The sequence below is a fragment of the Caloenas nicobarica genome, chromosome 4 (genome assembly GCF_036013445.1).
Source record: "Caloenas nicobarica isolate bCalNic1 chromosome 4, bCalNic1.hap1, whole genome shotgun sequence".
NCBI lineage: Eukaryota > Metazoa > Chordata > Aves > Columbiformes > Columbidae > Caloenas > Caloenas nicobarica.
Genome location: NC_088248.1, coordinates 33,026,059 through 33,041,300, shown reverse-complemented (window position 1 = coordinate 33,041,300; position 15,242 = coordinate 33,026,059). Strand labels below are relative to the sequence as shown.

General features: G+C 37.1%; 1 protein-coding gene across 4 annotated transcripts in view; it reads right to left on the bottom strand.

Moving 5' to 3' along the window:
• Positions 1 to 1,632: 1,632 nt before the first annotated feature.
• Positions 1,633 to 15,242, bottom strand: part of ARFIP1 (ADP ribosylation factor interacting protein 1) — a 44,069-nt gene continuing 30,459 nt past the window's right edge. For 3 of the 4 annotated variants that reach the window (XM_065633554.1, XM_065633555.1, XM_065633556.1), the window contains 3 exons: positions 14,386 to 14,543; positions 11,245 to 11,419; positions 1,634 to 3,185 (listed from right to left, as the gene is read on the bottom strand). In XM_065633554.1, the coding sequence (XP_065489626.1) occupies positions 3,030 to 3,185; positions 11,245 to 11,419; positions 14,386 to 14,543 (489 nt within the window). In that variant the 3' untranslated portion in view covers positions 1,634 to 3,029. Of the gene's footprint in view, positions 3,186 to 11,244; positions 11,420 to 14,385; positions 14,544 to 15,242 lie in introns of all 4 variants that reach the window. The other variant, XM_065633557.1, reaches the window with a different exon arrangement.

Here is a 15,242-nt window from a genome sequence, read left to right as displayed (position 1 = left end):
TTGAAGCAGAGACAGAACAGAGATAAGGTTGCTGGGAAAACCAGTTGACAGAAGATTGAAATCAAGCTCTTACTTTAATGATACTGCTGTGTTACTATACTCTACTTATATACTTATTTCTCTTCAAATATAAGTATAGGTAAATTTTATAACCAGAAAGGTTCTTTGTATGGACTTGACAAAGCATGAAGTATGCCAAAGAGCATTTTTACAGCAGAAGAACTGTTTGTAGAATTCATACAAACAAAACAGCAGGAGCTACAAGTTTCAAACAAGCCAGGAGTGCAGGTAACTTACAGTATGGTCATTGAGAAAGACAACAGCTCCCTGGGTCCCTGTTTGGCAGAGCAGGTACAAGAGCACATCTGAAATGCTATTAACTGCTTTAAATTCTTCCTGAGAAACCTCACACAACACTACAAGCACTAATGTGGTAACTTGTGACAGAGATGAAATGCTTCACAGGCAAGAATCCACTAGGTGGGTACAGCCCCCTTGCCAAACAAAAAAAAAAAAATTCCACCCTGCCAACTGCCTATCCAGATAAATGCCAGCATTACCACCTTAAGATATTTACGCAGCTTTTTTGTTACCATCAGAAAACCTGACAACCATAATTACTTTCCATTAGAAAATACAGCAGCGTCTTCTTTGTATGATCTCCATAAGCAAAAGTTTCTAAATTTCATTAGGTCTAAAGAGCTAACTTTCAATATAAAACATTAGCTTGAATTATTTCATAAGCACATATATTTGAATGGGGGCAAAGAAAGTTCAAGTACTACAGAAGGCAACCAGTTTAATATCCTATCGATGAGCTGAACACAGAACCCTCCTCACCGAAGCTATCAATTAGAACAATCACTTCAGTGAGCAAAATGGAAGTCATTCTTCCTCCCCCTGCTATTAAACAATACACAGATTTTAGTGAGTAATCTCTTGTCCAACCTTTCCTTCCAGGTGAAGAGACTCTAGCAGTTTTAAGCCATTGCAAAAGTTTGAGGGTTACACAATGCCACAGGGGTCATTCCAGCATAAGGCAGTTTTAGATTCAAGTTCACTCTTACCGTTTCTGACAGATCAGGTTCCTTCTGGGCAGGGACCGTCCTCAGCAAGAGAAGCGTGAATCTGAGCTAGAAACCAATAGCATGTGTTCCATATGTACCCTTTTCCTATAGTGTTCTGAAAGCTGATATTCCAGTTGCAGTCAGTAGGTTTGCATTCTTCATCCCTGCTATAAGGCTGCTATCTGCATTTCCTAGTCAAATGTAGAGTCATACAGCTAACTGCTTTCTTGCACCATCACACCATCTGCATGCCAAGTGGAAGCCAACAGCTTCCTAAGAGTTGTAAACTTAATAAAATGTCCTTTAAAAGTTCAAGTCAAGAATTACAATATACTGACAGATTTGTTTCACTACGAGTTTACATTCAAGTTGAACTTGCACCCTGTTAAATCATCCTGAAGTGTTACCACCTAGTACTGCTTCACCAGAAATTCTTGGGCAGGGGTGGCAACTCAGAACAACAGGACTAAGCTTTCACTGCAGAAGCTGTGTTCTGCTCTTAACCATCACAAGTCAAAGAAGTTTGACTGCAAACACCTTTAATATGAATACAAAATTCACATAGGATATACATTCTAGGGAATGTATATGAACTATTACAAGAGATTCTGACAGAACAAAAACATAAAGAAGGCTCTGTCAGCCCAAGAATTTAATGAGGAATGATTAAAAAGTTCGATTTACAGTTACATTACAGTTGTGTTAAGCACTGAAACTTTAAGAATGTCAGCTGAAAGGCATTGGAACATACAGTACATAAATCATACAATCCACACCGTTTTAAGTAACATATTTGAAATATTTCATTTTACTTAACAGAACACAAAGCAGCGTAACATGTGCAAATGAAGACTCCAAGATATTGAATTTTAAATGTCTATGATAAAATTGACACAATTTTACACAGAAGGACTGAACGATTGATGGAGAAATTAAAAAAGTATCCTCCATGTTACTCCCATTACTGAAGTATGCTTTCCAATTAAACAGAAAAACCATACTGGCCTCTGTCAAAAACATACCGGTCCATGAAGGTTAACTAAAAGCTTTAACTTGCGCTAAGTGTACAACGAAACAGCATTTTTACAGTCTCCTTCCCCTTGGGGGGAACTGACAAACCATTATGCGAAAGGGTTCTTGGATTATGTACACTGGTGGAAAATACTATCTTATAAAAAGGCACATACCTGTGATTTAAGGCTAGTACGGTATTTGTTTCACAGAGAAAGTAAAATTTTAAATGAAATTAGTACACTGCATGGTTGGCCTCAATCAGCAAACCACTTGGTGCAAAGCAAAAGTGTGTGCTTAGAAGCCTCAGACTGACAGTGATTCTTGCTTTAGTGTTTTTCTTTTCTCTTTTGAACCTATGATGGAAATGTACATCTTTTAAAAAGGCATTTGCTGCAATTCCACTAGTCAATGAGCCATCTGCTACTATTGCCTTACATGCAGATATTGCATATAGGCCTTATATTATTAATCTGCAAAATATTCTTTTAACTCTCTCCTTTTTAAAAGTCATATGAAAATTACTAAAGACATTTTCTATATTCATCTATAAAATATCAGATGTTGGTACAAATGATGTAAACCTCCATTTGGAAATATTTTGACTAGCCACCAAAATGACCAGAAATCACAAATATAATTTGTCAGTGCAAATCTATAATAGTTTTCTTTCCCTTCCCTCCTCCCCTCCCTCCCCCTTCCCCATTACAGAAATAACCACCAACCTTCACATACAAAAGGAGTGCTATGTATTTGAAATGACAGAAATTATGTTTTGTTACCTTAAAGTCACCCACTTTCCCACCAAATTCAGTTTTACAGTATCATAAAAGGGGAAAAAATTAAAGCTGTCTGTGCAAGAATCACTACAACAGTCCTTCAACCCCAACCCTTAATTATTATAAGATTTAAAGATTTTAGGTTAACATTGGGTCCTCTTCTCTGATCTGATTACTGTTCTTCAAGCCAGGATGGGGCATCTGCTCCAGGAGTTTTCAATTTGATGTGGAACTGTTTAAGTGTCTGTTCAAGCTGCTTTTGATTCCCAGCAAAGTATGCCGCAATGGCATTGTGGAACAGAACAAGCTGATTGTGCAATACCTTAACCTGCAGGCAAGGACAGAGATGGATTAAGAGAAGGAGGCAGATGTTAATGACATCACAGGTCAGTTATAGCAAAAAAAGTGTATTTGAGATGCTAAGACTTCGTACAGTTTTATTTAATACAAGTTAAAAACCACAAATCCAAAATTCAAAATTCTTCAACATTAAAGCAATTTTGAGTTTTCATAAGGTATGCTTAACAGTCAATACCAACTCAGTATGCATGGACCAAAGCAATTCATGAAACAGCATAATATTATCAAATATCAAACACTTGATTACAAGCACTTGATTCATTGAAATTAGTTGTCAAACCTCTGTTTAAGATACCCACCTGCAGACCAAATAGATTTCTGTCAGACAGTACATGACAAATGCATTATCTAAGTATACAGTTCATTTATTTGTCCCTCCTTTCAGAGTTCCTGTTTTCCAGCTCACATGTACCCAAGTTAAATGAAACTGAGGGGGTTTTTTCCCCAGCAATATTTCTCGTCCCTCTCCTGTAACACCAGATTATTTACAGCACTTGGTCAATATCTTGACTACAACATCTGTGCGAAGTAGTCATGAGACACACAGGTCACAGCAGTAATCAAGACTCAGGGAGAAGAGCACAGGAGCAGCTGGAGGGCATCACTGCTACTCTCCTTCTGTCTGGTCTACGATGACAAGCCATAGCACCGATGAAGTCAAAGCTGAACAAATGTTACATTTCCATCCCAGCACAGCAGTAAACCTGAAGATGTGAATGATGAACAGTTGTAAGCTAAAAAAGGCAGCTGCCCACTTTCTCTCGCAGCCAAAACCTGCCCTTTTGGTTCTTGAGCGTATGCTCAGCCCAGCAACACCTCACTCTTGTGTCAGAGCCCGAATCCCTACAGTGGTGGCCCTGTGCCCGTTTCCAGCTACAAGACACTGAGCCCAGCAGCATTTAGCCAACACACAAGAGAACAGAGGAACAGGGCAGCTGACGGGTCCAAAGGGAGAATGTGGTAAGCAGCAGATTTAGCTTTCTCTGCTCAAATTGCGGATCACTGCCCTGTCTGTCAGCACAACCCACAAGGAGAAGTCTACTCCTGTTGTGCTAGGAAGCAAAACTGTCCTTGGGCCAGGCTTGGCCAGCTGACCGTGCTTGTTTCAACAGGTCACCTGGCTAACGTGCTTTTCTGAAATGCATGTGACTCAATATAGAGATCCTTTATTGCTTTAATTTAAGAAAGGATCTCCAATTTAAAAAACCCACATGTATTAGGTATGCTGTTACACCAGAAGAATGTAACATCCATGCTATTACACAGAAATGTAATAATATACTTTTAAAATACAATACTTTGAGAAAAAAGGGCTGAGCATGCATGCACGTGCATGTAGATGTAAGTAAAAGTTTAGCACTAAAAGTTGAAATTTCTTTTATGAGTATACAACAAACTTTTTTACTCATAGTCTCATTTCACGAATTAGGTTTTGCCCATGAACTGATGACTGTACAGACCTTTGTATCCTACTTGAGTGATAAACTCTCTTTGATGACACAAATTTTGTCTAAGTTGCTCCGACAATTTGAAAACTGGTATTCCTGTGTTTTCTTCCCTAATAATTCAGGCTTATTTAAACTTAAGAGGTGTGAAATAATAGGCTTTTTGCCTCATTAACAGTGCAAAATGGTAGGTTCTTCTATCAAAAGGATCTCCAAAAAGAAACATGAGAGAAGCAGGTATGGGTAGAAAGTCTGCAGTACACATCGTATCTCAGGATAAAGTTTTTTTCATTTACAGTAGAAGACTTCACCAAATTCATGAGGTCCAGACACTTTAAGAGATGTAGAATATAGCTAACTACACTTGTTCAACAAACTTAGTTCAGCTTTTCAGAGTCAAGAAAGACGGTGTCTTTCAGTTTGTGTGGGAAGAGTAGTATACATATACAGATATTTTTTGTATCTATAAAAATGTCTACTTTAATCTCAAAAATATTAAGTCACACAAGTGAAAAATATCAGAACACCGCCAAGAGTTTACTTTTAAAAGGCAAGAGCAAAAAATTTAGCAAGTACAGTTGTTTTTTTCTTGAGCAGATTCTTTCGTCATTGACACACAAGAGTTTCATACAGTCCAAGCTAGTTCCAGCACATTATTAAAATGCTACAAGAGTTTTATTCATACCACTTGTAGGAACTCAAATAAAACAAGGGTAATTGATACACTGTCCCAGCCCAAGTTCATCAATTCGAGGCTAAATCGGTACTTCCTTAGGTAGCTTTTAACACAAAGCTTTTGTGAACTGCCCTGAAGTCTTCTGATAATTTTATAAATTCAGTCAGGCCTAGGTTTAAAGTACGTGTGCACACACACACAGAGGCAGGAATTGACAACGTAAAGGCAGATGATTCGGGCTGAAAAAATGTTTTGTTTTGGTGGGTTTTTTTTTTTTGAACTACCAGAGCTACCTCATTGCATGAGGTTCAATCCCCAAGCCAGAACTACCTCATCATAGTCTAAATTTCATGACCGTTATCAAACTAGTTGCGGAGGTTCAAGATGTTACAATTTCTGCTCTCCTCCTTCAGAAGCTGATTGCTAAGTGAATCCCAAAAGTGATAGTGGGATTTTCTTATCCACAGCTACATTCAGGTAACTTTAAGATTAAATTTCTAGAAAAAGACCACTTAAACTGTCTGACACTGTACAATGAAGCTCTACTATGAGCTCTACAACGAAGCAGCAGCCAGCTAAGAGAAGAGAAAAAGCTGTAACATCTCAAATCACCTGATGGCCACTGCAAAACCACCTGCAATCACAGCTAAGAACTGGACGACATGTATTCACTTAAAGCCAAGTTCAAACCTAACCAGTTTTCCCATGAAAAGAATCTCCTCAGCCTTGCCCACTCCTGTCTCCAGCCATTGATTCCCACTTCCACACTGTGTTTCACCTTAGCCCTCTGTTGGCAAAACATTAATGCAGTTATGTAGTCAGTTGGATCAGATCTAGATTAAAACTAACCAGACAACAACGTATTTGCTTTAACCTGCATCGGCTCCCCAGTCTGATTCTCTGCACAGCTGCAAAAACACTTTTGTAAGCACAAGAAAGAAGGCAATGTGTGGGAAGGGGGACAGAGCATCAAGGGACCACATTTTTGTGCAAAGCCTCGAAGACCACGGCGTTAAAGGCCAACTCTTCTATTTCAGTGAATAAGCATTTTAAGATTCACCTTTCATTAAAAGAATGTTAATTGTGTGCTACTAAAATACGGATTCCAGTGTATGACTAGCATGCCTGTCAAAAAGCCATCATGTTTTACAGTTTAATATAATTTAAAATCATTGTCCCTTGTTAATTAATTACATACATCTATTTGTTCCTAATTACTAGCAGAGTAAGCACTCCATAATAGACTTGGCAAAACGAAACTGAAGTTTGTGGATAAGCATAAGAAATGGGCATGCCCTAAACAGAAGACTTAGATTTCATATACAGAAGGTACTGTAGGTTGAATTTGAATTTTCACATTTCCTCTGGATGCTCTAAATATTTCCTTTCTTTCTGAACGTTGTCCTCTTCCCTCCACCTCCCTCTGAACACCATTTTCCATGGCACAGTAAGTACAGATTTCTTTATATCCTCCTCATTCAGACTGTTGCAGCTGTCTCAATAACCAGAAGGACTACTCCTGTTCTATCTTTCTGTCACTTTGTATCTCCTCAGAACCATCATAATCCTCTCCCCTAGTTACCTTTATTTGAAGTTACTTGGTCTGAACAGTTACATCATCTGGCTTTCCATTAGACTGCATATTGCTTTCATTTGCACAGGAAAGCATTTAAACACCAAACTCCTGAACTCACAGAAATGCATTCTATTTCTTTCTTTACACAGAAAGATTTGACATTTCCCAAGTGCATACATGAATAACAGTTTTCCCTTTCTCAAAAATAACACCTTTTCAAAAAAATTTCAGTGGCAGAAATCTTTAAGCTAAGAACAGGACACGATCCCTATTAAAAAAAGTTATCTATTTGTAAGCTACAGATTTTGATTGTAGCTATTCTTATTATCCAGTGCCACAAACTTCTACAGAACTCTGCCAGCTGGGTATAGCTCTAACTTCAAACCCAGACACTATAATGAAAGTGAACAGTAATCTTGTAGATCTTGGTTTTACAGACAGAAACTTGCAATCCCAGCTTTACCATAATTCAGTTCTCTGAACCTTTGGGGGCTTTTAATTAAAATATTAACATATGAACCCAGGAGAACAGGTACAAAGAGACTGCAACCACAGGATGTCTTTTTTACCCTAAACATAGGGCCAGCTGGATTATGGCTGTTTGGTGACAGTAGCAGCAACACAGACCAACTGGAGCCCACCAGCCAGTTAAACCACTTTGCAATGACAGCTTGAATCACCTCCCAGTTTTCCATGCTCTGCTCATACGTCATGCTTAACCAAATATGGGACAAAACTTTTGAGTGGGAACATAATAGAGTGCATTTAGTGGAGGCACATTTAAAAAATAACATCTAGGATTGTTTTGACATTAATTTGTCAGGCAAAAAATATACAATTCTTTTTAATGTTTAATATTGGTCAGACTGTAAAAACATTTATTGGGAGATAATGAACTGATTTATCTAATCTAAAATTAAATCCCAAATTGCTTAATTGCTTTGCTATGGTGAGGTTTCATTACACAACTCTGTTTTCAACACAGAAGTGATAATAACAACTAAGCTTGAGACTACACTGTACGCTACATCCTGCATCTATATATATAAAACTTGAAGCCAAAAGGTTTACAGTCTACAATAGAAAAAATTATACAGCTGCCATACTGTTTTCCTACCTAAAAAGGCTTCTCTGATTAGAATAAATATTAATTCACATCTGGACTCAGCACCATGATAATACGTATTAATAAAGTTGATGATCAGAGATTTGCATGTTCTAGTAAATCATGAGTCTGGCAAGGCCATGCCTTGATACAGCTGCTCCAATACTAACCTTCATTTGCCCTGTATGCAACAAGCCTGCAACAACACAGGCCTTTTAAAACAGGCTACAAAAAGGCCCTTTGTGAGAGACTGAGTAAAACCAGTATTTTGTCCATCTGATCTTCCTTTATTTTGATCTCCCATTCTATTAAATGGGCACTAACGTGGTGCTGGGGATGGACACACAAAATCGCAAGTTCCAGTTACTAAGGACCTAGTACCAGTATAACCAGTATAATCCCCTCCCCAAGATGACTGTATCAACTTAACAATATCAAAATAGTCCTTGGGAGTTCGGCATCATATCTGGTCTTCAGTTTACCCATCCCCTAAACAGTGCTACTCCCACAGCAGAAGGGGCTGTGTGACGGACACACTCACACAGCTGTGCCCATTGTGCTCACCCTCCTGTCTTCCTTCTCCTTCCTGTTAGGCACACACTGTACTTCTAGATGTTTAGATTATGATGGATCATAGCAATTGTTACAATGTACCTTTGGAAGAAGTAGAACATCTGAGATTATCAAATCTAACTGAAACCTAAATCTAGTTCCTATACTCTTGATCCTATATGTATTGAGTTAAAAATCCTTTAAAATCTAAGAAGTAGTTGACTTAAGAGCAGTCACATTTTGTATGCAGCTAAAAATTAAAAGTAATGTTTATCATAGTAATGTAGCTGTCTGGCAAATCAATTGTGCATTCCAATTTCTTAATACTACCCGCAGGACAAGTATGAGGTCTAACAGGAGCTCCCCTCTGTTGACTTTAATTAAAAAAAAATGGTTGACACCAGCAAAATGAATAAATACATCAGACTGGTAAGAACATCGTCTCTCAGATAACCACTGCCTCCCTCTACACTCCAGGAAACATTCTGGGCAACAGAAGAACAAAAACTAGCAGAGAGAGATGAAAGCTGGGGGAGGGGGGGAGGCGGGGGGGGGAAGTGCTCCCGAAATGTAAATTTAGGATTAGGATTACATATTGTTTACTATGGAGAATTCTATACAATAACTAGAAAATCTAAAGTTTACAAAATTACACACACCCTTCACTAAAAATGTTGACATCTCTAGTGTCAAAACAGAGATGTCAGACAGTGATAAAAAGTCTTAGCCATGTGAAAGTCCCCATTGTATTAACCTAAACGTAAAGGCAGGAAGGAAAAAACAATCTTTTTCAGAAATAAAATTTGTAGGCTGTGACTGCTAACAGGATGCTTGATCTAATTCAAGACTGTTGCTAGGAAGACAACTTCATTAGTGTTCCCTAAACTATCTCATTTAGGTTTTTTTAAAAAACATGGAAACTTTTTTGTACAGTATGACATAAAATGCTTTCACTCTGGAACTCTCCAATCTGTATAAATATCAATTGATCAGTCAGCTGTACAGTTAATGCAAACCAAGGGGATGCAGGCTACGTGCTATTTTCAACTAACTTGAACTTAAGCATCAGAATTCCTGTACAAGTATGAACTGGAAGGATGAAACAATTTCAAGACAAGTACATTATATTAGTAGCAAACAATTTACAAGAAGAAGAAAACAAAGGGGAAAAAAAAGACCCACCTTCAGTGCATCCATTTTCAAGCTAGCATAGTTTTAAAACTCAGTTCTTATAAGCACTTTCTAATTTAGGCATAAGTATCAGCATTTAGATTACACTTCAGCTTGTTCAAGTAGATTAATTTCATTATGGAGTTTTTCCATTTGAAAGTTAATGGGCTACAAGTTCAGCAAGAACAACAAATACCAGGGCAATACCAGCTTTTAAACTTCATATGATCTGGCTCATCAACTCTTAACATGCTGTGTGATTCCAGACCCCTGATCCTAATGCTAATGCCTAGATGAAGTAAGAGTGCTCAGGAGCTACATTTTTAGCATCTATTGTTTTGGAAACCAAAAAGGTTTGTTGATTTTCTCCACTTTTCTTCTTTTTCTCATCTGTTGACAGTTTGTTTCTTCCCTGTATCCCATCTTTATTCCAAGTAGCTGATGCAACTGCATACGTGACAATTTACTCAAGAATTCATAATAATAATCAGTTTTAATTGGTTTAGCTTGTCCCCATGATTTTCCCTTGAAGTTTCCTTCTTCCATTCAAGTGGTATGCTTTGCTACTGTTGTCATTTGGGGCCTCTCCTGGATTGTCTGACAGGCAGCTGTTACCTACATTCGGATCTTTAAAATATATGAATTAACCCATACTGAACATGTTAATCCACTGCTAGACATAGACAAACTGTCAAACTACTACCTTTTATATCAGTTTTGATCATATTTCCCTCCCTCTGGAGGCATAGGAAATATAGTAATAGATTGTTATAACCATTTCATTTACTATGAGTATGAACAAAAATGAGATCTTGAAAGACCATCATTTTTACATCTAATTGGAAACAATTTAGAAGGACTTGTTTATCAAAGACAGCATGGTTTAAAAGTGTGTTCTGTATGGCAATTCTGTTTTTGCCTGGTAGACAGAATAAGAGGGATAAGAATTCCATCATTAAGAGGGTGCAGATTAAATGGTACGGTTAGAATAAACACATATGGGGGAAAAAAAGCCTTTAAACTTAACACTTCAAGAGGCCTGTTTAAAATTAAGAAACTATAAGGGCACTAATTATAGAAAATTGTATTTTGCAGTTCAAGTTATTAGTTTGAAGAAGCCTCTTCACAGTTCTCTCTTTGTGCATATCCTCCATGACAGTGTTGTCAAACGTAAGTATTACTTTGAATCTTAAATCAGTATTTATGACTCATTTTAACATTAGATGCAATAAACTGGAAAAAACCTCCCATGTCAACAAGAAATTTACTGCCCTATTGTTTGCCATTTGCAGCTGGAGCAGCTTGATTAGGGACTTCTAAGGTTGCCTGTTCTAAAAGTGCATCCTTCAGTGATACAGCAAGAACTCAGAAAGTATATCTTTCTTTGCTCGCTCTACTTTTAAATTAAGATATATTTTAAGATATAAGAACCAAAACATTTCTAGCAAAGCAGCAACTTACAGGACAAAACTCCTAAGCATAACATCAGAAATTGTAGCTTACCTTATTTTCTTCCAAAAATTTCAATTTGATGGATACATCATTACGCATTTTGTCGTATTTCTCTTTATGCACTTGAAACAGTTGTTGTGACTGCTCAATCTTTGGTAGAGTGTTTGCATCACGAGGGCCAAGATTCAGCTCTTCTAGGTCTGTTCGATAGGCATCATACTCAATCCTGAGAAGAAAGTAGGAAAGGCAAAGTGTCTCAAAACAGACCTCACAGACAGGGCCAAGTACAATAGAAGATGAACAAAACAGTCGAGTACAGAAAAAATAAAACACCCAGGGAAGCTTTTTCCCCCCCTCCTCCTATTCATCATGCAAAAACATCCTTAAGTACATTGTATAAAGCTGCCTCAACAAGAACTCTCCCTCTTCCTTTTCTGTCTCAGCCACATGCATCCAGTCCTCCAGTTTGTGCTGCTTCAGTTGTCAGAGCCTTTTCTGGGACACCTCAGCTTATTAACCCAGATAACTAGTTGGTTTTGGTTTTTGGTGGGTTTTTTTGTTTGTTTTTTTGTTTTTGTTTTAGGTTATTCTTCTGCTATTGCATCAGTTCCATGAAGAGTTTTGTCACGAGCAATAGAAGCACCAAGAGCAGGACATTCCCTTTCAGCAGATGTTTGAGCAATGGCTCAGTTCCACCAAACTCTGTCCCCAGGCTTCTTCAGCAGGCTCTGGGCTTCTCTGCGTGCTTTAACTGGAACAGCTCTAGAGCTCTTCCACAAAGAGTTTTGCAAGAACTTGTCTGCTCTATGGATAAACAGGCTGCAAAAAGATGATGCATTGTTTGTATGATACTGAAGGCCTATCTTATTTTCCTAGGGAAGTCAGACTCTCTGGATCAATACCACCACCGATGGAGATAAGAGAAGAAACAGAAGGTTAAGACTAACAGCTGGGTGGTCAAGCTAACTCTGTACCAAAAGGTATATATCCCACTTCTAGATAAGACAGATAAAAAGTATTTTCTAATTTACTCTTGTTCTCTCCAAATTATCTATCCTGGATACTACTAGCAAAACCAGAATTGATGTTATGGTATAGACTCTTGCCTGCAGACACCCAACAATGTTTTAATTGAACCAGTCTTCATACACCACTATTTATTAAAAAGTTATAAACCTCCTTGATATTCTTCCATATTAGACTGTACCATTTTGTGAACAGAGATGAACCAGTCATACCTTCTTTCTCATTTCAATGGAAAAAAAGTCTTAAAAGTATTTTTTAATACAGAAGTTTGAATATTATCAGTTTTGCCTTCAAAAACATTAAGTAATTCTTCTTTTCAAGAAAGTTTAAGTTAAGCTTTCTATTCATCAATATTTAGCATTTATAAGGGAAAAAGCACCTATGGAATGTTAGTAGTTTAAAGACTATACCACTAAATTCATCTGCTTTGCAGTGTTAGATACAAGTCTGTCAAACACTGGATCCTTGCCAGGTATGCTATTTTTATATTTTAAAACATTATTGCAAGTGGATAAGAGAAATATAGTAACAACCTCTAGCTTTTTTCTTCCTCCTCTTATGCAAGGTCCTCCTTTGTTCACAGCCATCCAGCACTTGACCAGGTGAAGCAACAGACAAGAGCCAAAAATGCCTGCAGGTGAGGGGCAGCCCTGCCCAAAGCCTCACTGCTCCTCCCATACTCCTTTGTAGCTTTCAGATAATGGAACCAGCATGTCAGCTCGTGATAGATGCCAATTTTAATGGAACAAACCAACCTATTTCTGGCTTTTCAAATAAGTTCTCTCATAGGCATTTCTAAAACTGGAAACAAATCAGGATTAAAACCTGGTTACAAACAACAACTTTTCAGTTGGTATAACCACTCCAAAAGAAAATACCTCAATTTCAGAGGTAAAAGGTGTTATAATATTCACAGGGCTCTTTCTGATTCTCATTGCCACTATGATTCTGGCTTTATTTAAATAATTTAGGACTTAATTCCAAAAAGGAAACAAACCAGAGTTGATTGAAGAGGAGAACAGGTGAATGCTGAAGTGCAATTTGGGACAGGGAAGAAGAGGTACAGAAATAAATGCACTAGACTGGCTGTGTAAGTGTAGAACCTTTGTAATTGATTTGCCTTACTGAGATAGCAAAATACTAGACGTCTTTAATGAACAGAAAGGGAAAGTAATGACAGTACTTCAGGAGGGAAGAGCCATATATTGAAAAATGACTCACAAGAGCAATATCAGCAGATATATTTTGTGTAAATTTTCAAGTGGATACCTGGAAAATGTGTTAACAGATGGGGGTTTTTAACACTTTAACGTAAAAAAAAAAATGAATACTTTGTATCCAGAGTAATTCTGCCTTTTATGCCTTTTGAAAGTTTACCTAGATATCCAAACAATAACTTACTATTTTGCTCATAAATAAATCATTAGAACAGAACAATAAAAAATAAAGGGGAGGAAAGAACTTCAAAACTCAAACAGTTTGCAATTTTTGACCTAAGAAAACTCCCCAACAACTCACAAAAAGTTACACACAAACTACATCTTTGGTAAACTGAAAGAAACATACTTTATCTTACTAAGTCAAAGTCAGAATGGAACCAAGCATCAGAAAGGACCGCAAGTTCAAACCCTGGCTTTAGAGTACTGTACTATATCCAGAAGAATCTTCTCCAGGGCAGGAAACCCATTATCTACTGCTAGATAATATTCAGTCCCTAAAAATTATTTTTTATTTTCCCCTTTCTGACCTAGCCTGCAACTTCTACAGAAAAACTGAAGTATGAATTGCAAATATTATGCATCAACAGAAGCATGAGATTAAATGTTTGTCAAAGAAATTATTTCACTTATTATAATGTAGTTAAATAAAAGGATTAATCTTGCACTGTTGCACTGCTTAGAAAGCCATCTGAATCTAGCAGGCAGGAAAAAATAGCTATAATTGCTCTTACATATAGAGCTAACAAGTAGAACAGAAAGTTTACAAAACACTTGAAGATATGGGCAATGAGGCAGTTAACTGTAAATCCTAATTATATGAGTCGTGTTATACTTACAAGGTTTTTATCTGACAGGTTAGTCACTCAAATACAAGGACTAAACTGATACAAAGTCTGTTTCTTAAAGATTAGTTTGTAATGAAAATAGCTAGACAGAGAATAGCTACCTGGCACTTTCATACTGTTTCACAGTCAATAAAGTATCCTCAATTGTTTTATTCACCAATGTAGTCACACTGGCAATAAAAAAGTTAATAGCCCCGAGAAGAGTTTCTCCATTTTTAGCTAGAAGTTTCTGCGTATCTGCATTGTAGCCAAACTCCTCCTATAAACAAAAAGCAGAGAAAACAAAACTGTAGATCATTTAAAACCATAACATTCATCAGCAACTATACAAAAAAATACAAAAACAAAGATGTGGGAGTTGTCTCACTTCTGTTTGGGTATGGTTATGATTAAACAGATAGGATTTCAATACGATATTCAGTTCACAGTTTTTACAAAATCTGTCTAACATCAGTAAAATATGGTTTACAATTTTGTTACCACACATGATGTTAAATCCTATTTTATAATTTGATTTTTGTGTGTGTGCACTTGGAAGTCTTGAATGTTACTTAAAAGTAAGTGCTAATGTAATCTTTACATTGTCATTCAGCAGAGTTTTAATCCAGCATTTAACATGTGGTTGTTTAGGTAATGCTTAATATAGAGACACCACTACATAAAATATTGTAATATAACTGAATTCACAAGGGTACGCAGAATTAATTAGCTACTAAGTTTTATTCTTACATTCTGGAAAAACAGCACTGCAAAAAACCTCAACATCTATCACAGTTTAATAGGCTGTAAATAACTGAAGAGCAGAGCATTATAATGGATAGCAAATAAATGATACATGATAATGTAGCTCAGCCATAAATTTTAAAGGGACAGGGGCAAAATTATTTCCAAGGCATTTCAGTCACATTTGGATATATGTTCGTTCATGTCTTTGTTAACAGCAGTGTAAGCCCTGACC